This window comes from Dama dama, chromosome 33 (genome assembly GCF_033118175.1).
Source record: "Dama dama isolate Ldn47 chromosome 33, ASM3311817v1, whole genome shotgun sequence".
In the NCBI taxonomy this organism is placed as follows: domain Eukaryota; kingdom Metazoa; phylum Chordata; class Mammalia; order Artiodactyla; family Cervidae; genus Dama; species Dama dama.
This window is the reverse complement of record NC_083713.1, coordinates 10750132-10775290: the sequence shown is the minus strand read 5'-3', so window position 1 is coordinate 10775290 and position 25159 is coordinate 10750132. Positions and strand designations below refer to the sequence as shown.

At 38.7% G+C, this 25159-nt stretch overlaps 1 protein-coding gene and 1 long non-coding RNA gene across 2 annotated transcripts in view; one reads left to right on the top strand and one right to left on the bottom strand.

Annotated features, from left to right (window-relative positions):
• Positions 1–12207, top strand: part of WDR75 (WD repeat domain 75) — a 34466-nt gene extending 22259 nt beyond the window's left edge. Inside the window, exons 10-21 of the mRNA XM_061135656.1 lie at positions 387–446; positions 537–652; positions 1708–1883; positions 3014–3171; positions 3644–3824; positions 4697–4791; positions 5942–6037; positions 6625–6794; positions 7287–7346; positions 10058–10207; positions 10561–10652; positions 10934–12207. Of these exons, the coding sequence (XP_060991639.1) occupies positions 387–446; positions 537–652; positions 1708–1883; positions 3014–3171; positions 3644–3824; positions 4697–4791; positions 5942–6037; positions 6625–6794; positions 7287–7346; positions 10058–10207; positions 10561–10652; positions 10934–11138 (1559 nt within the window). The 3' untranslated portion in view covers positions 11139–12207. The remainder of the gene's footprint in view (positions 1–386; positions 447–536; positions 653–1707; positions 1884–3013; positions 3172–3643; positions 3825–4696; positions 4792–5941; positions 6038–6624; positions 6795–7286; positions 7347–10057; positions 10208–10560; positions 10653–10933) is intronic.
• The window catches only part of LOC133051178 (uncharacterized), a 55113-nt gene that overhangs the window by 5171 nt on the left and 24783 nt on the right, over positions 1–25159 (bottom strand). The gene's annotated exons all lie outside the window — the stretch shown is intronic.

The window sequence follows — 25159 nt, the reverse complement described above, 5'->3', positions numbered from 1 at the left end:
TAGCCCACTGCCTTGTTTGCCTTCAACAGAGAGCATGGCTGAGCAACCCATTAGTGCAGTGATTCATTTCAAAGTAAACTGGAACCATCTCTTTTGGGGCAAATAAGTTTCTGAATTAACATTTTCAATGTAGTCGTAGTCACAGCAGAAAACTTAGAGGTTCCAACAGGGACTGAAAGGTGGGATGAAAAGCCCTCATCCCACCCCTAGTTTTTCTGTTAAATAACAAACTGTAGTCCTAACTCTCCAATCACACCCCAAGAACATAATTCAGTTGTCTTTTGTATTCTGGTGTGTATCAGAAAAATATAAATTCACGTTTTTCTTTTCTTTTTTTTGCCTTGAAATTTGACTCATGTATGTTTAACTGTTTGTTTTTACCACAGAGATAACAATCATCCACCGAAACCTTGAGGCGTCTGCAGTAATTCAAGGCCTAGTGAAAGGTACTGCAGACCTTTGGCTGTGGAATGGTGTACCTTTTTTAACGTGAATGTTTTTCTGATTTCAGCTACTGTTCATCACTTCTTTTGCAGACAGAAGTATCTTTACCGGTTTGATGATTGACCCAAGAACTAAAGCTTTGGTTTTGAATGGGAAACCTGGCCACCTGCAGTTTTATTCTCTCCAAAGTGATAAACAGTTATACAATGTAAGATTTTGATGCATTAACTGATCTTAAAACTAGTGAAAGTTTTTATAGCACCCACTGGGGTCAGGTAACTTTTGTGACTTCTTAAGATGTTGTGCCTGTGTTATTTAAACATTGTATTATCAGTTGTTTACAGCATGATCCTAATGAGGCCACGGTTGCAGGTGAAGTCTGCCTGTAAAAGCCAGTCAGCGCTGTTGTGTAGGCTCTTACTTTATTGTTTCAGACAACACTAATTAACTGTTAGACACATCTCTACCTTTGAGTCACAAGAGTGGGATATGCGAGTATGTGGACTGACAACACAGACATGTCTGTGTTTTGTGGTGAAACAGTGTCGTATGTGCATACTGAAGGTAAATTCAGTGTAGATTAAAGAGGAACACTTTCTGTAATCCTGATAAATGCAGTCCAGACTTTCCACTTTTTCTTTTGTGCCCCACAGTACCCTTTATAGATTTCTATTACAGCCTCTCAAACACTTTGTCTCTTTCCCTCCAACACCTTTTAACCTCTCAAAGAAAGAAAGCTTACTGATGTTTGTACATTTCTAGTACAATGCCTGGAAATAGTAGACACTTAATACATTTTTAGTAAGTAGATGTAGATGAGGAAATAGAATAAAGGAAACAATTATAAATGCTCATCTGTTTACAGTATTGTTCTTTTTTCACTCCTTAAAAATTATAGGTTTTATTTTGCTCTCTTTGTTTCTAGTGATGTGAAATCTAGAGATTTTATATAAAACTATTTGAAACAAAAACATTACTGTAATCTAAGATTTTGTTCTAAGATCTATAAATGGAGCATAATCATTACTAAAATTCAAGATCATTGAAAAATTATCACCACTGAATTTATGTTATATAATATGCTTCATTTTTTATTGGCATTTTTGATCACCATAAGTAATGGTTAGTTCATTTTTGTCTAAAAGCCTGTTACTGTAGATTCCAGAAGGTATCTCTGATGTGGTTAATTAATATTCCTTGAATGCTTTAACATTTACATATTTACATTAATAAAAATTTTTGGTTTTTTTTTTAACCCACCAGTTAGATATTATACAGCAAGAATATATCAATGATTCTGGTCTGATCCAAATTGAGCTAACAAAGGCTGCGTTTGGCTGCTGTGGTAATTGGCTTGCAACGGTGGAACAACGTCAAGAAAAGGAAACTGAACTTGAATTGCAAATGAAACTGTGGGTGTATAATAAGAAAACACAAGGGTAATATTACCTATATAGCTGTTTAATTTCAGAGCAGAAATTTATTTGACTTTCCAGGTTGTGGTTTTGATTATTGGTCTTTTTGATACATTTATATTAAGAGAAATGAAGGAAGTGTTACTCCTCTAATACAGCCTTTGAGCTTTCTGCTCTGAGAAAGCAGTGGTGTCCTCCACGGTATGAGTCACCTCATTGCATGCAGGAGGAAACATGGAGAAGTGACAGCCCCCAGGACACACCTGATCCAGGCAGATCCAGGACTAGAACGCAGCTGTCTGTCCCTTGGCTCTCTTACTGATGTTACACTACCTTCTTTGGGAAAAATGACAGTGTAGGTGGTGGAAGTGTGGTGTGCTGTAGTTTCGACAAGATAAGGAACCCACTAGTTTCTCGCAGTATGGCTGTAATAGCTGTTTATCAAGTCCTTGCTTGTCAAGAACCAGGCTCAGTGATCTTGTGAATCTTCACAGGAGAAGCCTGTTGATGCATTTTACTGGTGAGGAAACAGTCCCTCCGTACCACTGTCATAACCTGGACTTTTTAAAGATCTGTCAGCCCGACAGGACCACTGCCCTGATACTCCGGAAAACAGTGCTAGCATAAGCTCCTTTCATTCACACCAGTGTTCTGGAGGCAGAAACAAACTTTGGGAGGTAGTTTGGGTGACTTATTAAACACCAGCCAGGGCAGTTTGAGATAGGTAGTGTTGTTTCTCTACCTTCTTGCCACAAGGAGGTGCTTTATAGCCGTTTCCTTTTTTGCTTTCTTTTCAAAATAGTGAGGACATGTGTTCTACAGTTTTCCTGTACTTCAGTGTAGTAACCTTTCAAGTATCATGTTTTGACAGACCCCTATTTTATATTCATTCTGTACCAGTAAGTTGACACTACATAATCATCTGTGTTAATGTAAGTTACACAAGGCCAGAGGTAATGTGCTGGGACTCTCTGCGTCTTTTGGCTGTTAGTGACAGAGCACTCAATTGTTGGTCATTCTGAGTGGTAATATATAAGTTGCCTATTCTTAAAGATTCTGTTGGAAAATGTGCAACTTGTAAGGAATTCTTAATACTCAATGATAGTATATCGTATTGTCCTGATATAAAAATAAATTGGTTTCCTTCCTACTAGGTTTGTCCTTAATACAAAGGTTAACATGCCACATGAGGACCACATCACAGCTCTCTGTTTCTGTAATGCAGAAAAATCTGAAAATTCCACGTTGGTTACAGCAAGTAAAGATGGTCACTTCAAAGTGTGGATATTAACAGATGATTCTGATATATACAGTAAGTTGCTTAAATATAGTATATGCATATGTAGTTTACAAGTTTAAGAATTGATATGTTTAACTCTCATGAAAATTATATCCATTCTGGGAGGATTTTTTCAGCTATAATTCTGTAGACCATTGCCTAATTTCAAATGATGTGAAAAATAACATTTTTACATTCCTTCTTTCCCAAATGTTTACTTATTTTATGACATTCTTGATTAATTGTGTGCTAATTCTCCATTCTATGAGGGAAGAGTTTTTAAAAAAAAAGTTACTCCCTTTTGCAGTTACACCCTTTACTGTTCCACTAGAGGAAGGCCAAGGTCTCTTGGAAGGGATGCAAATTTCATATCAGTCATTAATTTGTTAACTAAGTTTGGGGGAGGAAAGTGTTTTGTTGTTTCCTTGTTTTTTAATGTGTGTCTAATAAATTCCCTAAAATACTGTCTAGCATTATACTGTGTCTATGCTCTACATTTCCGCAGAGAAGGCTGTCGGCTGGACCTGTGACTTTGTGGGCAGCTATCATAAATACCAAGCAACCCACTGTTGTTTCTCTGAAGATGGCTCCTTACTAGCAGTTAGTTTTGAAGAAATAGTTACAATATGGGATTCAGAGACTTGGGAGCTTAAATGTACATTTTGTCAACGAGCTGGGAAAATAAGGTAGGTAAATAATTGGGAGAGTATAAACTACTGGATTTTTTTTAATTCAAACAAGTCTTTCTGCATAAACGTGAATAATAATTTACGCTTTCTCCAAAGGTATCCTCTGTGCCAGTGGTGCCAGCAGCTCACCAAAACACTGGGAGGCTAAGAAACGCTGTTTGTGAGCCATGCGCACTAGTTTTCTTGGTTGTGCAACACAACAGTAGATGCCATGCATCATGAGCCTCAGTAGATCCAGACAGTTTCTCTCATCTTCATAAAAGCAGTGTTATGCTCAAACTTCATTATTTGTAATAATGGCAAGGGAATTGATAATAATATCTTCCATTTTATTTCAGGTCACTTGAGCGTTTGAGGACAGAATGCCTAATTGTTTCTAATTTCTAATATATCTAATTCTGAATTTACTTTATAAAACTTCACAATTCATATTGCAAACCTGCCTCTTGAGGCACAAAAAAAAGCATAAAAGGTTTTAAGTAACTTGGTATGTTTCACATACATGTTCTCTATATGTGCCAATTACTATACTGTACAGCATATTAGAAAAGAATTGGTCATCAAATCTGTTTTCCTAAAGAAACAAAATAGCCTTTTGTGCTCCTTACCCCCTTTTTCTGCAGGATAATTATGAACAAAAACATGTGTGTGTATCTAAAAGTCTGCATCTGCAACTGAGTGTGGTAGAACTAACTTGTCACCTTCCTTGTTTTAATATAATATAAAGCAAGAAGTCAGCAGTCCTTTGTAACTGAGTATAGCAGAACTAACTTGTTACCTTCCTTGTTTTAATTTAGGGTGGGAAGTCTGCAGTCCTTTGTAACGGAGTGTGGTAGAACTAAATTGTTAACTTCCTTGTTTTAATCTAGGCACCTTTGCTTTGGGAGATTGACTTGTTCCAAGTATCTTCTTGGTGTCTCTGAAAATGGCATTCTGTGCTGTTGGAATCTGCTCAGTTGTGCATGTAAGATTTTTTTTTGCTATAAAGTGGTATCAGAGCACATAGGAAAATTTGGAGTGCTATGCCTGTAGTAATAGACTTTGATTACAGTTGACTCTTGAGTGATGCAGGAGTTAGGGTCATTGACCCTCTGCCCAATCAAAAATTCATGTATAACTTAGAGACAACCCTCTGTGGATTCAACCAGCCTTGGATTGAACAGTGCTGTCGCATTTGCTGTTTTAAAAGTCTACATATATGTGTGCCCTCTTAGTTCAAATTCGTGTTATTCAGGGGTCAACTGTATTTATAAAGGGCTTCCCAGGTGGCACTAGTGGTAAAGAATCCACCTGCCAACGCAGGAGACGCAAGAGACTCAGCTCTGTTCGCTGGAAGAAGGTTTATTCCCTGAAGTAGGAAATGGTACCCTGCTCCGGTGCTCTTGCCTGGAAAAGTCCGTGGACAGAGGAACCTGTCAGGTTTGCAGTCCATGGGGCCACAAGGAGTGGACATGACTGAGCACACACGTGTAGATCTGCTCAGTTCAAATCCATGTTGTTCAAAGTCAGCTGTGTTTATAAATTGCCTAATTTTCAACAAATAACTTCCATTGTCCTTCCTTTTTCCCCACTGTCTTCAGTGTGTGACTGCTGCCCTCCATATTCTCCATCCTCAACAATTTGTGGAAAGTTTCTCTAATTCATAATACATATTAACCTGCAGTGCCCCTGTCAGCATTAAATTTGAATGGAGCCTATTAACAGTCCTCCTAACAAACATGGACTCTGGCATTTTACTTATTCAAGTATGTTTGGAAGGCATGGTGGTTGCTTAGTAATGAATGTTTATAACTTTTTTTATATTCTCTACAACAATTCTGGTTAACATTTTGCCCACATTTAGCAGTAGTGGAAAAGCATCAGACCATGGTTGCACTGAAATAATAACCATTTCATTGTATGTGGAAGAAAGACTGTTTTTTTGCTTCCTGCCCCTCGTCTCAATGCAGATTTCCACAGATAATTTCAGTATGTTGACTGTGTATTAATCTGGAAGCATAAAAATCCCTCTTCCTGAGAATAATAAAATTGATTGTCCCAATAAATATTGAGTACCTACTTTAAGAAAGCTTTTGGTAAATCTCTTCTTAGAAGTGAATCCCTTTTTCCCCCAGTGGAATGGAGTACGAAATTAAATGTGAGAGTTATGGAACCTGATCCCAATTCAGAGAATATTGCTGCAGTCGCTCAGTCTTCTGGGGGTTCAGACTGTAAGTACACACATTCTTTGACAGAAGAAATCTGATACCTAAATTTTCTTTTTAACATCTTTCATGTAATATGAGCTAAACTTAACTGCAGATCAGAAGACACTTGCCTGACCCCTGCTCTTCCTTGAGTTCCAGCTTGAGGACCTCCCTCGTTTTTCAGCATGTCATCTCCTGCTCGGTCTTCAAAATCCAAGAGAGATTTCGCCTCTGAAGGATTTTGAAACCAGCCCCCACGCCCCAAGGAGCTTTAATCGTTCCTTCTCTGTGACCTTAAAGCTTCACAGATCTCTGTTCGAGAGCTTAAGACAAAAAGTACTTCTGTAGGGTTTTGCTGTCTGTTTTCTGCAGTTGGCCCTGCTCTCAGAAATAGGAATTTTTCTCTCTTTTTCATCTCCAAAGCCCTCGTTCTAACCTGCTTGACACATAGTAGGCATCACGTAGATACTTGTTGAATCAAAGCCTAAAATAATCATGGCCTGGGTCATTTACTCCATGGGGTAAGTCCCAGGGTGAGTGTGGTCCTCCAGTCTGAGACTAGAACTAACCTTTGCAGGCAAAATGTTATTGTCTGTTTTTTTTCCCTCTAGTGTTTGTATTTAAACCTAGCGAGCCAAGGCCATTGTATATTCAAAAGAATATCTGCAGAGAGGAAGTCTTGTGGGGAGTGTTTGTTCCCCGAGATGTTCCTGAATCATTCACCTCAGAAGCTTACCAGTGGCTCAACAGATCCCAGTTTTACTTCCTAACAAAATCACAGGTAACCATCCACCTCAGAAAAGGTGGTCATTTAGTGTGTGTGAAATAGTTTTATTAAGGATTACCCCTTCTCTCCCTACCCACCTCAACCCACTGCCACATCATCTAATATGCTCAGTACAGTCGTATTACTGGTGGGACTATATTAGCCCCCACCTTTAAGGCTCTTTCTTGTATTCATTCATTCCGTGACAGTAAAAAGATATGATCTAAAAGATAGAGTATTTTGAATTGTATTTGTTAGAATGGCCTTTTTTAAACTTTATTTGATTTACCATAAAGAAATCAGAGGCTTAAATTAGATCCATCAGTTGATTTTTTTTTAATATATGATCTTTCAGAACCATCTTACAACTGTCACAGCAGTTACTAAATACATTTTCTGTGAGCATATATATATATATATATATATCAGCAGGAAAGGTTGACATCTTTTTCTAACTTTAATATCTACAGTTTGTATTTTGCATCATGAATTGACCTCTCTTTTCAGAGTTTATTGACGTTCAGTACACAGTCTCCAGAAGAGAAACTCACACCCACAAGCAGACAGGTACGTTCTGCTCACTTGTAGCTCAGATCATGCACATTGCCTCCCTGCAAAGTAAGGTTATCTTTCAGAACTCGGCTATGACAAAAATGTTTTACTGCCCTGAAGTGGAGTTTTAAATTATATAATTAGAAACTACTTGCTTCATTTGATGTCATAGTGGTCTTCGAAAATGTAGTTTTAATTTGTAATATCAGTAATATATGCTTGTGATCCAAAGAATCAAATAGTTTTATGAGACTTCTGTGAGAAAACTTGAACTTCACCACCAAGTGCCATTATCCACAAAGATACTCACTCTCAACTTTTGAGTTGAAGTTTTTATTTACCTCCCTGTCTCTAAGAAACATGTTTATATTGCTAATTCTGGATTTTTCAGATCTAGGCATTAGATTTGGTATTTTCTAATTGTGATCTATTGAAGTCGAAATTTCTTTCACACCTCTCCCCCCAAATACACAACATACACCCACATACATTCTGTCCCTAATCTTTCCAGTGTAGGTAAATCTTAAATTTATCTTAGATGGCTGTTCATCCTTAAAAATGTTAACACAATTCATAACTGGGCCATGCAGTAACAAACAGGTTGCTTTTCCTTTTGTGACCAGCTGCTTTTGCTTTTATCTGGAGTTAATGATTGCTTATCTTTTCATTTGCTCGGTTTCCTGTTCTCATCTAGTGAGAGTGAGAGTATTAGTCGCTCAGTCACGTCCAGTTCTTTGCGACCCCATGGATCGTAGCCCACCAGGCTCCTCCGTCCATGGAATTTTCCAGGCAAGAGTACTGGAGTGGGCAGCCATTCCCTTCTCCAGGGATCTTCCCAACCCAGGGATCAAACCTGGGTCTCCTGCATTAGGGGCACCTAAGTCACCACCAAACTCTATCCTAGTTGTGTAAGTCCTCTCTCATGGTTTTCATATTAGGTATTCTGAGTCTTGAAGAAATATTTTCAGGAGCCTCTGGCCTGCTTTATTCTGCACTGACTGCCCTGTTATAAACCTAAAACCTGCTGCCTAGCAGTCGTCTTAGGATCTGCATTTGCTGCTCTTCTGGGGTTCAGTCACCTCTGCCGCAGTAGATCCTGTGGTTTATCTCTTGCTCTGGTTACTCCTTTGCTTTGGTAAATATCTCCTTGTTGGTGCATGGGAAGTAAATTTAAGACATTGCAGGTTTGGACTTGTTTTTCTTCTCTCCCATTTGATTGGTTTGTTACGTAGAATTCTAGGTTGAAAATCATTTTGTCTTAGAACTCTGAAGATACTGTTACACTTTATCTGTAACCTGACTTAGTTTTCTCTGAAAATTCATTGAATTCATTCAGCATTTTTTTGTTGATCAGTACTGTGTGCTCTAGACATTTGAGGTATCAGTGAATGGAAGGGTCAAGTCTCTAAATTTGTAGTGTTACAGTCTAATAGGAAGATACAGATAAGAAACATGAAGTAAAATACATAGTATTTTAGAAAGTGATTCTTTTTTTCCCCTGTTTTTTATAGTATGAGAGATTTCTTCTTGTTTTTCATATGATCTTATACATATATATATATGTATAACATATATATATATATATGTTTGGGGCTTTTTTTTCCTCTCTCTTGTATGGTTTGTTTCCATTAGGTTTTTTTCTTTTCAATCTGTTTTGGAGATTTTCATCAGAGTCTGATGATTCTTGGTTGTCTGCTTTGAATTAAAAGTGAGCAAGATCACCATTTGAAAGTTCACCTGGATGGAACTTGACCTGAGCTTTTAGGAGAAAATCTCTGAAGTCATCATTTTTAGAACTTTTTCTCTTAGGCTGGTCGTTATTACCCAGAAAAACTTCTTCCAAGTTCTTGCCTGAAAGATGTCACCTGACTGCCAGCATTGTGGGAAGCACCCTCTATGGACCACAGCTGCCTTCAGCTGTGCACCCTCACCCCTCCACACACCAAGCTGTCCAGTCTAAAGACACACTCTGCTTTGCTCTTCAAGGAACATACTGCCAGCCTTCTGTTGAGGCTGAGGAGGAGATATGGAAATCTGAGAGCTCTCAAAATGGACTTTAACCAGGCTAACTGGTTTTCTTTCTTTTTTTTTCTTTTTTTTTCTTTTTTTTTTTTTTTAGCCTTTTTCAGAGGTACTGTTAGTACCAGTTCTTGAGCATTGTGAGATTCTACAGCATGCATTTGGAGAAGGAAATGGCAACCCACTCCAGTATTCTTGCCTGGAGAATCCATGGACAGAGGAGCCTGGCAGGCAACAGTCCATGGGGTCACAAGAGTTGGACATGACTTGGTGACTAAACCAGCACCACCATAGCATAAATTGGGGTGCTCTTACATAGCTTCCTCCACCACCAGCTTCGAATCCTGTTCTCTTGGGTCTGCTGGGTTAGTTACCACCTTCAGCCTGCTTTCCACTTTCCCCTTCACCCAGTTTCTTTATTACTGTAGATTTATGCCCTTTTGAAAACCCCTTTGCTGCTATTTTTGTAGGACTGGGGGAAGAAGTAGTGGTAGATGTACATTTTGTTCTGTCATCTAAGTGTCCGCTGTTGGCTTTTCTCAGAGTCAATGGACTAGTCTCAGTTGCTTTACCTGTGAAGTGAAAAAATCATACAAGATAATACCTACAATTCCTCTCATCCCTGTTATTTATTACTGTAGTACTTGGATCAGAGGCAGTTCCTCCTTTTTTATTGAAACTATTTCCCTGTTCTTTAACCCTTACAGTTACTAGCAGAAGAAAGTCTTCCAACAACCCCATTTTATTTCTTACTGGGAAAACACAGGCAGCAACAGCAGAATGACAAGTTAAATGAAGCTCTGGAGAATGAGCTGGTACAGCTGCCCTTAACAGAAAACATACCTGCAATTAGTGAGGTAAGTAATTATTAATTACGTAAGTTTATTATAATACTGAAACTAGTAGTATAAATTAATTGTTTATACCTATGTGACGTGGGTTAAATGCAGTAAAGCACTTTAAGGTTGGAATTTTTGTATAGTAAATCTGTAACAAATAATTTTCGGATTTTGGATTTTTTTGGATTTGTATATTGTGCAACTTTAATTCTCAAACTAAATGTCATAAAATTTAGGATTTCTTATGGGGTTGGAGAAGGGGTTGTTGCATAAAAGTAGGGGTTCTTTGGTTTTTCATCAACAGCCTGGTGTTGATAAAAGCCTTGGCGTTTCCTCTTTTTAAATGAAACCGTTTTTCTGCTTTACTCCAGCTTCTTCGCACTCCAGCCCACGTGCTGCCATCTGCTTCGTTCCTCTGCTCCCTGTTCGTAAACTCACTGCTGCTGTCTAAGGAGACTAAGAGGTAAGGCAGCTCATTAGATGTGTTCCGATACTCTGAGAAACAGGATGGTTTGTGATAGCATTGATCAGAATATTCTTTCCCTGTGTTTCTCTTTCAGCTTTAACCTGTATTTACAGGGTATAGAATTACTAAGTCAAATAAATAAAATAAAAGTGTATCAGTAACAAGAATTTTCATTAATTTTGTTCATATGATTTTTTTCATAAGTATCTTAAATTAGAAAGTTATTGTTTAGAAATGTTTTTCAATAGTAATTGCATTTTATTCTGTTATTGTTAAAGTGCTGAAGAAAATCCTGATGATGTCGATATGGAAGAAGAAAAAGAAAGTGATGATTCAGATGAAGAAAGTAATTTCACTGAAAAGATCCAGGATATAAATAACACAGATTTGGAAGAAGACGTTATACATCAGTTGTCAAAATCAGAAGAAAAGGAACTGAAGAAATTTAGGAAAGTAGACTACAGCTGGATAGCTGCTCTCTGAGCCTTGGGGAGTGGGGGAGGGTTTGCACTTTGTGTTTGTATTTTGGTTTGTTTCTGTTGTATGTCGATACTCCACAAATCTATTTAAATGTTATTCCTGTTCTTGAAATGTTAAATACTAACAGGCTTTACTCTTAAGTAACTGGTAACATGAAGTTGTGTATACGTCATGTTTTACAGTTGCCGTGTACATCATCATCTCATTTCCCTTATCAGCCTTAAAGGAGAGCTGGAAGTTGAACTTGTACAGCATAGGTCCCTTTATCTGCAATTTGGAGATATAAAAAGTTTTTTTAAGGTTTTGTAGATAGTGTTTTAATTTCAGAATTTATTTGGTGGCCAAGTATGACTTGAACTGATGTGAGGTTCTCTACAGTCTTGATTCATCACTCTTGTATATTTCTCATAGAGAAATTTAGGGAAATGATTTGATTATGGTAGTATTTCACAGACTTCACTGAGGATGTTATATAATACAAGCTGCCTAAAATCTGAAAAATTCTAGATGCACATCATCTGACTCCATACCTTTCAGAGAAGGTGTCTACTAGTAAAGACGGTTTTCATGACAGCCTTAGAGCCAATAAGAAGAGCTAGTAACTCTGTTACTGTGTCTACTGAGTCACGTAATAATCACTTTGGAGTTTTCCAATTCAATGATACTCTTCTATAAAATCTATATTAAAAAGTTAATGCAAAAACAAGTGTACACATCATAAGCGCACATCTCAGGGAATGTTCACAAATTGCTATAGTGGCTATTTTTTAATATTTTTATTTCTTTAGATTCTGTTTCTACTATTTTGGGAGTTTACACTTTTATATTGGTACTCATTGAAAGTACCCTTTTAAATTTTTATAATATGCTTAAACATCTATATGGTTTATAGACTTAGAGAGTGTCTTACACTGACTATCTACTATGGTGGTTAAAACAGCACATTTAATGTCCCTTCATGTCTCTTTATGGCCTCTCCGGTTATTTGGTCATTTTGTTGGTTTTCATGGATGTTAAACACTGTTGAATAAATTAGTACAAAGCAGAACAATTATGGATCTTTTTTTCTCTTGTCACACAGTGTCCCTTGCTCAGTTCTTTTCAGATAGGCTTGTGGAAAAATGATTACAGATTTGATCCCTGCACTTATCATCTTGTAATTTTGTTGAAAGTTCTATTTTGAGGTTCAGTTCAGCTTCTTAAGGGTATAGCTTGTGATCTTAAAATTGCCTTTGTATTTTCTTAATTTTTTCTCTCACTTAATTCATTAGCTTCATTGAATACATCACTTCTTCTAGTCAGAAGATGGCAGAACTGAGGTCTCTGGCCAAGGAGCTACTAGGAAAGAACATAGGAAATGGAGTATCCTTGAACATTTTGCTCTTAGCCATTCACTCCCTTGGAGCCTCTGCTCTATTTTCTCTTCTGATCTCTGTTCCAAGTGAATGTGGCTTTCAAGATTCAGGTGAATGTTTATTTTATTTTTAAAAACTAGCATTGTAAGTCTTTTTTTTTTTATGCTTTAACTTATTACATTCTTTTTTCCTTTTTAATATTTTTTATTGAAGGATAATTGCTTTATAGAATTTTGTTTTCTGTCAAACCTTAACATGAATCAGCCATAGGTAAACATACATCCCCTCCCTTTTGAACCTCCCTCCCACCTCCCTCCCATCCCACCCCTCTAGATTGATACAGAGCCCCTGTTTGAGTTTCCTGAGCTGTACAGCAAATTCCCATTGGCTATTTTACATATGGTAATGTAAGTTTCCATGTTACTCTTTCCACACATCTCACCCTCTCCTCCCCTCTCCCGTGTCCATAAGTCTGGCCTCTGTGTCTGTTTCTCTGTTGCTGCCCTGTAAATAAATTCTTCACTACCATTCTTCTAGATTACATATATATGCATTACAATACTATTTCTTTCTTTCTGACTCACTTCACTCTGTATAATAGGTTCTAGGTTCATCCACCTCATCAGAACTGACTCAAATGTGTTCCTTTTTATGGGAGTAATATTCCACTGTGTATATGTACCACAGCTTTATCCATTCATCTGTCAATGGACATCTAGGTTGCTTCCATGTTCTAGGTCTTGTAAACAGTGCTGCAGTGAACAACGTGATACATGTGTCTTTTTCAGTTTTGGTTTCCTTGGTATATGCCTAGGAGTAGGATTGCTGGGTCATTTGGTGCTTTTATTCCTGGATTTTTAAGGAATCTCCATACTGTCTTCCATGGTGGCTGTATCAGTTTACATTCCCACCAACAGTGCAAGAGTGTTCCCTTCTCTCCACACCCTCTCCAGCATTTATTTGTAGACTTTTTGATGAGGGCCATCCTGACCGGTGTGAGGTGATAGCTCACTGTGGTTTTGTATTCCTCTAATAATGAGTGGTGTTAGCATCTTTCATGTGTTTGTTAGTCATCTGTATGTCTTCTTTGGAGAATCTGTTTAGATCTTTTTCCCACTTTTTGATTGGGTTGTTTGTTTTTCTGGCATTGAATTGTATGAGCTGCTTGTATATTTTTAAAATTAATCTTTTGTCAGTTGTTTCATTTGCTATCATTTCCTCCCATTCTGAGGGTTGTCTTTTCACCTTGCTTATGGTTTCCTTTGCTGTGCAAAAGCTTTTTAAGTTTAATCAAGTCCCACTTGTTTACTTTTGTTTTTATTTCCGTTACTCTAGGAGGTGGGCCAAAGAGGATCCTGCTGTGATTTATGTTGGAGAGTGTTCTGCCTATGTTTTCCTCCAAGAGTTTTATAGTTCCTGGTCCCACATTTAGATCTTTAATCCATTTTGAGTTTATCTTTGTGTATGGTGTTAGGAAGTGTCCTAATTTCATTCTTTTACAAGTGCATGTGTGTGTGCTAAGTCGCTTCAGTTGTGTCTGACTCTGCGACCCCATGGACTGTAGTCCACCAGGCTCCTCTGTCCATGGGATTCTCCAGGCAAAAATACTGGAGTGGGTTGCCATGCCCTTCTCCAGTCTTTTACATGTAGCTGTCCAGTTTTCCCAGCACCATTTATTGAAGAGGCTGTCTTTGCCCCATTGTATATTCTTGCCTCCTTTCTCAAAAATAAAGTACCCATAGGTGCATGGGTTTATTTCTGGGATTTCTATCTTGTTCCATTGGTGTATATTTCTGTTTTGTGGCAGTACCATACTGTCTTGATGACTGTAGCTTTGTAGTATAATCAGAAGTCAGGAAGGTTGATTCCTCCAGCACCATTCTTTCTCAAGGCTGCTTTGGCTTGGTCTTTTGTGTTTCCATATGAATTGTGAAATTTTTTGTTCTAGTTCTGTGAAAAATGCCATTAGTAATTTGATAGGGATTGCACTGAATCTGTAGATTGCATTTGATAGTATAGTCATTTTCACAATATTGATTCTTCCTACCCAGGAACATGGAATATCTCTCCATCTGTTTATGTCATCTTTGATTTCTTTCATTTGTGTCTTACACTTTTCTGTGTACAGTTCTATTGTCTCCTTACTTAAGTTTATTCCTAAATATGTAATTCTTTTTGTTCCCATGGTGAATGGGATTGATTCCTTAATTTCTCTTTCTGATTTTTCATAGTATATAAAAATGCAAGTGATTTCTGTGTATTGATTTTGTATCCTGCAGCTTTGCTAAATTCACTGATTAGCTCTAGTAATTTTCTGATACTGTCTGTAGGGTTTTTTTACATACAGTATCATGTCATCTGCAAACAGTGAGAGCTTTACTTCTTTTCTGATCTGGATTACTTTTATTTCTTTTTCTTCTCTAATTGCTGTAGCTAGGACTTCCAGAACTATGTTGAATAATAGTGGTGAAAGTGGACACCCTTGTCTTGTTCCTGATCTTAGGGGGAATGCTTTCAGTTTTTTGCCATTGAGAATAATGTTTGCTGTAGGCTTATCATCTATGGCCTTTACTATGTTGAGGTAGGTTCCTTCTATGCCCGTTTTTTGAAGAGTTTTAATCAAATGGGTGCTGAATTTTGTCAAAGACTTTCTGCATCTATAGAGATGATCATATGGTTTTTATCTTTCAATTTGTTAATAATGGTTATCACATCGACTGATTTCTATATTTTGAAGAATCCTTGCATTCCTGGAGTAAACCCAACTTGATCATGGGGTATGAGCTTTTTGATGTGTTGCTGAATTCTGTTTGCTGAAATTTTGTTGAGGATTTTTGCATCTATGTTCATCAGTGATATTGGCCTGTAATTTTCTTTTTTCGTGTTGTCTTTGTCTGGTTTAGATATCAGGGTGATAGTAGCCTCATAAAGTGAATTTGGAAGTGTTCCTTCCTCTGAAATTTTTTGAAAGTGTTTAGAAGGATAGGCATTAGCTCTTCTCTAAATGTTTGCTAGAATTCTCCTGTGACGCCATCTGGTTCTGGGCTTTTGTTTTTTGCAAAATTTTTGATCACAGCTTCAATTTCAGTGCTTGTAATTGGGTTGTTCATAATTTCTATTTCTTCTTGGTTCAGTCTTAGAAGATTGAACTTCTCTAAAAATCTGTCCATTTTTTCCAGGTTATCCATTTTATTGCCATATAGTTGTTCAAAATAGTCTCTTATAATCCTTTGTATTTCTGCACTGTCTGTTGTAACCTCTCCTTTTTCATTTCTAATTTTATTGATTTGATTCTCCTCTCTTTTGTTCTTCATTAGTCTGGCTAAAGGTTTATCAATTCTGTTTATCTTCTCAAAGAACCAGCTTTTAGTTTTATTTATCTTTACTATTATTTTATTTCTTTTTCAGATACTTCTGCTTGGATCTTTATGATTTCTTTCCTTCTACTAATTTTGGGATTTTTTTGGTTCTTCTTTTTCCAGTTGTTTCAGGTATGAAATTAGTTTGTCTATTTAATGTTTTTCCTTGTTTCTTAGGTGGGAGTGTATTGCTGTAAACTTCCCTCATAGACCTGCTTTTGCTGCATCCCATAGGTTTTGAGTTGTCGTGTTTTCATTGTCATTTTTCTAGATTTTTTTATTTCCCTTTTGATTTCTTCAGTAACCTGTTGGTTATTTAGAAATGTATTGTTTAATCTCCATGTGTTTGTGTTTCTTACAGTTTTTTTCTTGTTGTGGTCAGAGAAGATGCTTTACACAATTTCAATTTTCTTAAATTTACTGAGGTTTGATTTGTGACCTAAGATGTGGTCTATCATGAAAAATGCTCCATGTGCACTTGAGAAGAAGGTGCATTTGGATGGAATGTCCTGAAGATACCAACGAGATCCATCTCATCTAATGTATCATTTAAGACTTATGGTTATTAATTAATTTTCTTGTTTTGATGAACTGTCCATTGGTGTGAGTGGGGTGTTAAAGTGTCTTACTATTACTGTGTTACTGTCAGTTTCTCCTTTTATGTCTGTTAGTGTTTGTCTTATGTATTGAGGTGCTAGTATGTTGGGTCCATAGATATTTACAACTATTATGTCTTCCCCTTGGAATGATCCCTTGATCATTATGTACTGTCCTTCATTATCTCTAATAATCTTTATTTTAAGGTCTAGTTTGTCTCATATGAGGATTGCTGAATTTGGCGATAAGGAGTTCATATCTGAGCCACAGTCAGCTCCTGGTCTTGTTTTTGCTGACTATAGAGCTTCTCCATCTTTTGCTGCAAAGAATGTAATCAATCTGATTTCGTCATTGACCACCTGGTGATGTCTATATGTAGAGTCTTCTCTTGTGTTGTTGGAAGAGGGTGTTTGCTATGACCAGTGTGTTCTCTTGGCAAAACTCTATAGCCTTTGCCCTGCTTCATTCTGTACTCCAAGGCCAAATTTGCCTGTTACTGTAGGTATTTCTTGACTTCCTACTTTTGCATTCCAGTCCCCTATAATGAAAGGGATGTCTTTTTTGGGTGTTAGGTCTAGAAGCACTTGAAGGTCTTCATAGAACCATTCAACTTCAGCTTCTCTAGCATTACTGGTTGGGCCATAGACTTGGATTACTGTGATATTGAATGGTTTGCCTTGATAGTGAACAGAGATCATTCTGTTATTACCAAATTCAGACTTATACTGAAGAAAGTAGGGGAATCCACTAAACCTAAATCAGGTATGACCTAATCAAATCCCTTATGATTATACAGTCGAAGTGACATATAGATTCAAGGGATTAGATCTGATAGAGTGCCTGAAGAACTGTGGACGGAGGTTCATGACATTATACAGGAGGCAGAGATCAAGACCATTCCCAGGAGAAAGAAATGCAAAAGAGCAAAATGGTTATCTGAGGAGGCCTTACAACCAGATGTGAATAGAAGAGAAGCGAAAGGCAAAGGAGAAAAGGAAAGATATTCCCATTTGAAAGCAGAGTTTCAAAGAATAACAAGGAGAGATAAGAAAGCCTTCCTCAGTGATCACTGCAAAGAAATTGAGGAAAACAATAGAATGGGAAAGACTAGAAATCTCTTCAAGAAAATTAGAGATACCAAGGGAACATTTCATGCAAAGATGGGCACAATAAAGGACAGAAATGGTATGGACCTAACAGAAGCAGAAAATATTAAGAAGAGGTGGCAAGAATACACAGAAGAAGTATACAAAAAAGATCTTAATGACCCAGATAACCATGATGGTGTGATCATTCACCTAGAGCCAGACATCCTGGAATGTGAAGTCAAGTGGGCCTTAGGAAGCATCACTAGGAACAAAGCTAGTGGAGGTGATGAAATTCCAGCAGAGCTATTTCAAGTCCTAAAAGATGCTGTGAAAGTGCTGCACTCAATATGCCAGCAAATTTTTAAAACTCGGCAGTGACCACAGGACTGGGAAAGGTCAGTTTTTATCCCAATCCAAAGAAAGGCAATGCCAAACAATGCTCAAACTGCTGCACAACTGCACTCATCTCACACGCTAGTAAAGTAATGCTCAAAATTCTCCAAGCCAGGCTTCAGCAGTATGTGAATCATGAACTTCAGATGTTCAAACTGGATTTAGAAAAGGCAGAGGAACCAGAGATCAAACTGCCAACATCCGCTGGATCATCAAAAAAGAGGGTTCCAGAAAAATATCTACTTCTATTTTATTGACTATGCCAAAGCCTTTGATTATGTGGATCACAACAAACTGGGGGAAATTCTGAAAGAGATGGGAATACTAGACCACCTTACCTGCCTCTTTAGAAAGCTATATGCAGGTCCAGAAGCAACAGTTAGAACTGGACATGGAACAACAGACTGGTTCCAATTAGGGAAAGGAGTACATCAAGGCTGTATATTGTTACCCTGCTTATTTAACTTATATGCAGGGTACATCATGAGAAACGCTGGGCTGGATGAAGCATGAGCTGGAATCAAGATTGTGGGAAGAAATATAATAACCTCAGATATGCAGATGACACCACCCTTATGCAGAAAGCGAAGAACTAAAGAGCCTCTTGATGAAAGAAGAGAGTGAAAAAGTTGGCTTAAAGCTCAACATTGAGAAAACTAAGATCATGGCATCCGGTACCATCACTTCATGGCAAATATATGGGGAAACAGTGGAAACAGTGACAGACTTTATTTTCTTGGGCTCCAGAATCATTGCAGATTGTGATTGCAGCCATGAAATAAAAAGATGCTCACTTCATGGAAGAAAACTTATGACCAAACTAGACAGCACATTAAAAAACAGAGACATTACTTTGCCAACAAAGATCCATCTAGTCAAAGCTATGGTTTTTCCAGTGGCCATGTATGGATGTGAGAGTTGGACTGTAAAGAAAGCTGAGCACCAAAGAATTAATGATTTTGAACTGTGGTGTTGGAGAATTCTTGAGAGTCTCTTGGACTGCAGGGAGATCCAACCAGTCCATCCTAAAGGAAATCAGTCCTGAATATTAATTGGAAGGACTGATGCTGAAGCTGAAACTCCAATACTTTGTCCACCTGATGCAAAGAACTGACTCATTTGAAAAGACCCTGATGCTGGGAAAGATTGAAGACAGGAGAAGAAGGGGTGACAGAGGTTGAGATGGTTGGATGGTGTCACTGACTTGTTGGACATAGTTTGAGTAAATTCTGGGAGTTGGTGATGGACAGGGAGGCCTGGCGTTCTGCAATCCATGGGGTCGCAGAATCAGACACAACTGAGCAACTGAACTGAACTGAGGATTGCTACTCCAGTTTACTTTTGCTTTCCATTTGCATGGAATATATTTTTACATCCTCTCACTTTCATTCTATATGTGTCTTTAGGTCTAAAGTGGTTTTCTTGTAGACAGTGTATATATGGGTCTTGTTTTTGTATGCATTCAGCCAGTCTGTGTCTTTTGGTTGCAGCGTTTAATCCATTTACATTTCAAGTAATTATTGATATATATATATATATATTGTACTTCCCTGGTGACTCAGACGGTAAAGTGTCTGCCTACAATGCGGGAGACCCAGGTTCAATTCCTGTGTTGGGAAGATCTCCTGGAGAAGGAAATGGCAACCCACTCCAGTACTCTTGCGTGGAAAATCCCATGGACAGAGAAGCCTGGTAGGCTACAGTCCATGGGGTCACAAAGAGTTGGACACAAAAAGTTGGACTGAGCAACTTTACTTACTTTACTATTGATATATATGTTCCTACTGCCATTTTCTTAATTGTTTGGTGTTCATTTTGTAGATCTTGTATTTCTTGACTATGTAAGTCCCTTTAACATTTGTTGTAAAGCTTGTTTGGTGGTACTGAATTCTCTTTACTTTCGCTTGTCTGAAAGCTTTTTATTTTTCCATCAATTTTGAATGAGATCCTTGCCAGGTAGAGTAATCTTTGTTGTAAATTTTTCCCTTTCAGTACTTTAAATATATCCTGCCATTCCCTTCTGGTCTGCAGTTTCTGCTGAAAGAACAGCTGTTAAGCATGTATGGTTTCCCTTGTGTGTTACTTGTTGCTTCTCCCTTGCTGCTTTTAATATTCTTTCTTTGTGTTTAGTCTTCATTAGTTTGATTAGTATGTGTCTTGGCATGTTTCTCCTTGGGTTTATCCTGTATGGGATTCTTTGTGCCTCTTTGAGTTGATTGACTATTTCCTTTTCTATGTTGGGGAAATTTTCAACTATAATCCCTTCAAAAATTTTCTCATACCCTTTCTTTTTCTGTTTTTCTTCTGGGACCCCTATAATTCGAATGTTGGTGCATTTAATATTATCCCAGAGGTCTCTGAGGCGATCCTCAATTCTTTTCATTCTTTTTACTTTATTCTGTTCTTCAGAAGTTATTTCCACCATTCTTATCTTCCAGTTCACGGATTTGCTCTTCTGCTTCAAATATTCTGCTGTTGATTCTTTCTAGAGTATTTTTAATTTCAGTAATTGTGTTTGTCTCTGTATGTTTGTTCTTTAATTCTCCTAGGTCTTTGTTAATTGATTGTTGCATTTTCTCCATGTTGTTTTCAAGGTTTGTGATCATCTTTACTATCATTATCTGAGTTCTTTTTCAGGTAGTTTACCTGTTTCCTCTTCACTTATTTGGACTTCCATGTTTCTACTTTGTTCTTTCATTTCTGTAGTATTTCTCTGCTTTTCATTATTTTTTTTTTTTTAACTTATTGTTTTTGAGGTCTCCTTTTCCCAGGCTTCAAGGTTGAATTCTATCTTCCTTTTGGTTTCTGCCCTTCTAAGGTTGGTGCAGTGGTTTGTGTGAGCTTCCTATGGGGTGAGATTTGTGAGTTTTTGTTTGTTTTTCCTCTAATGGGCAAGTCTGAGTGAGGTGGTAATCCTATCTGCTGATGATTGGGTTTGTATTTTTGTTTTGTTTGTTGTTTAGATGAGGCGTCCTGCACAGGGTGCTAATGGTGGTTGGATGATGCCATGTCTTGTATTCAAGTGGTTTCCTTTGTGTGAGTTCTCACTATTTGATACTCCCTAGAGGTAGTTCTCTGGTAGTATAGGGTCTTGGAGTCAGTGCTCCCACTCCAAAGGCTCAGGGCTTGATCTCTGGTTAGGAATTGAAGATTCCACAAGTGGTTTGTTATGGCATTAAGTGAGATTAAAACAAATATCCAAAAATGAGAAACCAAACATGAACCCCAGACAAATGGCAATTACAAAATCAGGCAAACAATAATTAAAATAATGGCATATTCATGTACACCCATGAGCAGAGTCAAAACAGTCCAACAAAAAGTACAGTAGATTGACCCAGCGAACAAAGGAAATCAAAAATTATATTTACCAGTTAAGATCAGAACTAACTAAAGCACAAACTGGAAAACAAAACTAAAGCAAGGTGCCAAGTGGGGAATAAAGCAATGTAAACAAAACTAACAAATAATGTTGAGAGGAAAGAAAGAATAGATATGCAAAGTTAAATAGAGATAGATGAAGAAGATTTATATAAAGTTTAACTGCAAGGGGGAAAGAACAGTAAGAAAAGCAAAGGAATAATGGTAGAAAAAATATAATAGGTTTAAAAAAAAGTTAAACAAAAGGAAAACTCCACAGAACTGCAAACGTCCAGCATAGAGGCAGAGGTTTAAAACAACAATAAAAAGAGCCTGAACATACACCTATACATATACACCCATAAACAAAATCAAAACAGTCCATCAAAAAGTACAATAGATTGACCCTGCAAACAAAACCAAAAATTATATCTACCAGAACAAAACTAACTAAAGCACAAACTGGAAAACAAAACTAAAGAACTAAAGCAAGGTGCCAATTGGGGAATAAAGCAATGAAAATAAAACTACTAAGTATGTTGAGAGGAAAGAAAAGAATACATATGCAAAGTTAAAGAGGTATATAAAGATTTATATACATTAAAGATAAAGATTTATATACATTAAAGATAACTGCAAGGGGAAAAGAACAGTAAGAAAAGGTAACAAAGGAATAAATGTAGAAAAAATAATAATAGGCTTAAAAAATTTAAAAAAAAGAAAAAAAGGGAAACCACAGAACTGCAAAAGCCCAACATAGAGGCAGAGGTTTATAACAATAAAAAATGTGACTGAGCAGAAAAAAAAAAAAAAAAGCTCAAAAGCTTAATTAGATTTCATAGTGCCAATAAAATCAACAACTACAACAGAGCAGGGGAGAAAAGAAAAGAAATCCAGAAGAATCTACAGAACAAGTCAAAACATAAGAGTAGTATATGTGTTTCTAGAGTCACTGCTGTCAGAGTCCTTTCCCTCGCTGGCAGTCACAGTCCACCTCGCCTCCCCAGGATGCCCTCCAACACTGTGCTGGTCTCCGGACCTGCTGTGGGGGCAGCTCAGACTCTAATCTGGTCCTACTCCTGTGTGTTCTTGCCTCCGATGTCCACAGCTGTCAGAACTAGTGCGTTTTCTGTTGTGGGAGCTCTCAGTGACCTTTTGTGTATTCCATAGACACAGAGTCTGCCTGGTTGATCCTGTGGATTTAATCTGCAGCTTGTACAGCTGGTGGGAAGGTTTTGGGTCTTCTTCCTTAGTCACACTGACCCTGGGTTTCAATTGTGGTTTTATTTCCACCTCTGCATGTGGGTCGTCCCCTGGGGTTTGCTCCTGAGGCTGCCCTGGAGGACTTGGGTCTGTCCCTGTGAGGGCCGGGTATGGAGGTGGTAGAGCGGCTCGGGTGGCAGGGGTTCTGGCAGCACCAGGTACTCGGGGGAGGTGGCGGCTGGGGCAGCAGGAAATACGGTGCTCCAGAGGGTATGGCAGCCAGTGTTGGCCGACACGCTCCAGTGTTCTTGCCTGGAGAACCCCGCTCCCTGACAGAGAAGCCTGGCAGGCCACAGTCTACAGGGTTGCAGAGTCAGACACGACCGAAGTGATCCTGTGAGCATAGACTCAAGACTTTTTTTGCCTGTGGCAGCTCTGCCCCAGTGAGAATTGATCGTGAAGGTGGCGCTGCAACTTGGCTTGCAGGGACCCTGGCGGCGCCGAGTGTGCAGGGACACGGACTGCCTCAGCCGCAGGAGTTACAGCCCTATCAGAGTCTTCTTTTTCAAGCTTCTGTGCCCAGTCTTTCTCCATAGCTCTGCCTGTTCAGGCACTTAGAGGGCTCCCTTGCCTGGGGTCCTTCTCTGTTGTTCCGTGCATCAGGCACGTAGAGGGGCACCCCCTGGCTGGGGTCCTCTCTGTAGATCAGCACGTCAGGCACTTAAAGGGGCAGGCACCCTGGGTGGGGTCCTTCTGTGCTGTTCCGTGTGTCAGGCACATAGAGGGGCCCCCTGGGTGGGGTCCTCTCTGTAGATCAGTGCGACAGGTGTTTGATGGTCCAGCCTCTCTATTGTTCAGCTGCCAATGCTGGCGTGTGGGGAGAGAGAGGCTATGGTGATGGCTCCACCCCCTACGCGTGACTCAGCAGTATCGCCTTGCTTCCATGGCTGCCTGGCTTTCCTCCACAGGCATTTCCAACCACAATCTCCTCCCTCACATCCCCTCCATCAGTCTCTCCACAGTCAACAGCAGCCCTTGCCCTGGGATTGCTCCACAATCCCTAAACACCAGTTCCCAGCTGCTGTGGCTTCCAGGGGACCGGCGTCACTGTCCGGGGTTGTTATGGCTGCGACAAGGACTGTGTTCTCATTCCATTTAGGCTGCCAAAGAGCAGCTGTTTCACTCCCAGCCTTAAATGTTTCCCCTCTGACTCAGACAATTGCCCCCAGTGTGGGGATCAGACCCCCGCTCTAGTTCCCCCACCCGCCGAGGGCAGGTCCAGTCCTACCGACACTCCTGTTTCTCCCCCTAGCTCTTCAGTATTACCGAGTTTTGCGTGGTTCTATACATTCTTTTCCTCTGGTCAGGTACTCCGGCCCGCTTTCAGCTGGTGTTCTGCATGCACTTCTGTGCCTGAAGGTGTGTTCCTGATCGTGGAGAGAGATGTACTCCACATCACCTACTCCTCCACCATCTTGTTCTGTATAAGTAGCTTTTTATGTCTGTATCAGTATCCAAGTAAGGCCTACGCACTTCATTTAAACAGCTAGACTGAGATATAAGTAACTCACAAACTGTACAATTTGCTCATTTAAAGTGCATAGTTCAGCCATTTTTAGTATATTCAAAGTCATGTACCATCACCACAGTCAATTTTAGAACATTTTTGTCACCCCCAGACTCAACTCATTACCAGTCTCTCCCCATTACTCCAAACCTATGCCACCCCATGCCATATGCAGCCACTGTGGCACTATAGTCAGCAGTTTCTGTCTATAAATTTGCCTACTCTGGACACTTCATAAAAACATTTGTGTGATATGTGGGCTTTGTTAGTACCTTCTTTCACTTAGCATTCATCCTGTAGCATATGTCAGTACTTTCATTTCCTTTTATTTTCATTTCACCTGGTTACATACCTAGGAGCAAAATTACTGAGTCAATTGGTAACTAACTTTCTAAAGAATCGCAAAGCTATTTAACAAGCCAGCTGCACCATTTTCCATTACTTAACACTATTTGCATTGTGTAGGACATAAATTGTTCCACACTCTGATTCATTAAATTTAGGTCCCTTTTCGAGGTTAGCTAATCTCTGAGGCCAGCGTTTGAGATTCCTGGGAAGACTCCTTAGCTGTCTCTTCTGGTTCTCTTTGGTAAACTAGCTGGTTTATGGATTATCTAGCTGCTCTGCTAGAGCTACTAGCCTTTTAGTTGCTTACCACCAAAATCGCCATTATTTTCAAGAATGCCTTAGGCTTGAACTTCACTCTATTTAAAATAATGTCAGAACTCTATCCGTAACAGCTCTCTCTTGTCCCTGGGCAAAACCTCTCAGCCACCCCTCTCAGATGGACACCTCTGCTTTACAAACAGCAGAGACAGTAACCTCTTGTCTTTGTCTCTCCTGATGTGGAACCTCTGCCCTAACTAGCTGGGGCAAGGCCAGCGAGGTGACCAGTATTCTCAGCCCGGAGAGTACAGCTGACCTAGTTACCAGTTAATTATTTTACCATATTCAAACACTGACATGGCACCTCCAGGTTTAAGAAATGCTTATTTTTTACAGTTGTGTTTGAAAGGTTTCATACTTTCAAATCAAGTTATTTAAATTTAAAGCTTTTTAAAATGATTATTAAATAATCTGAATAATTGCTTTGTAAGTGTGG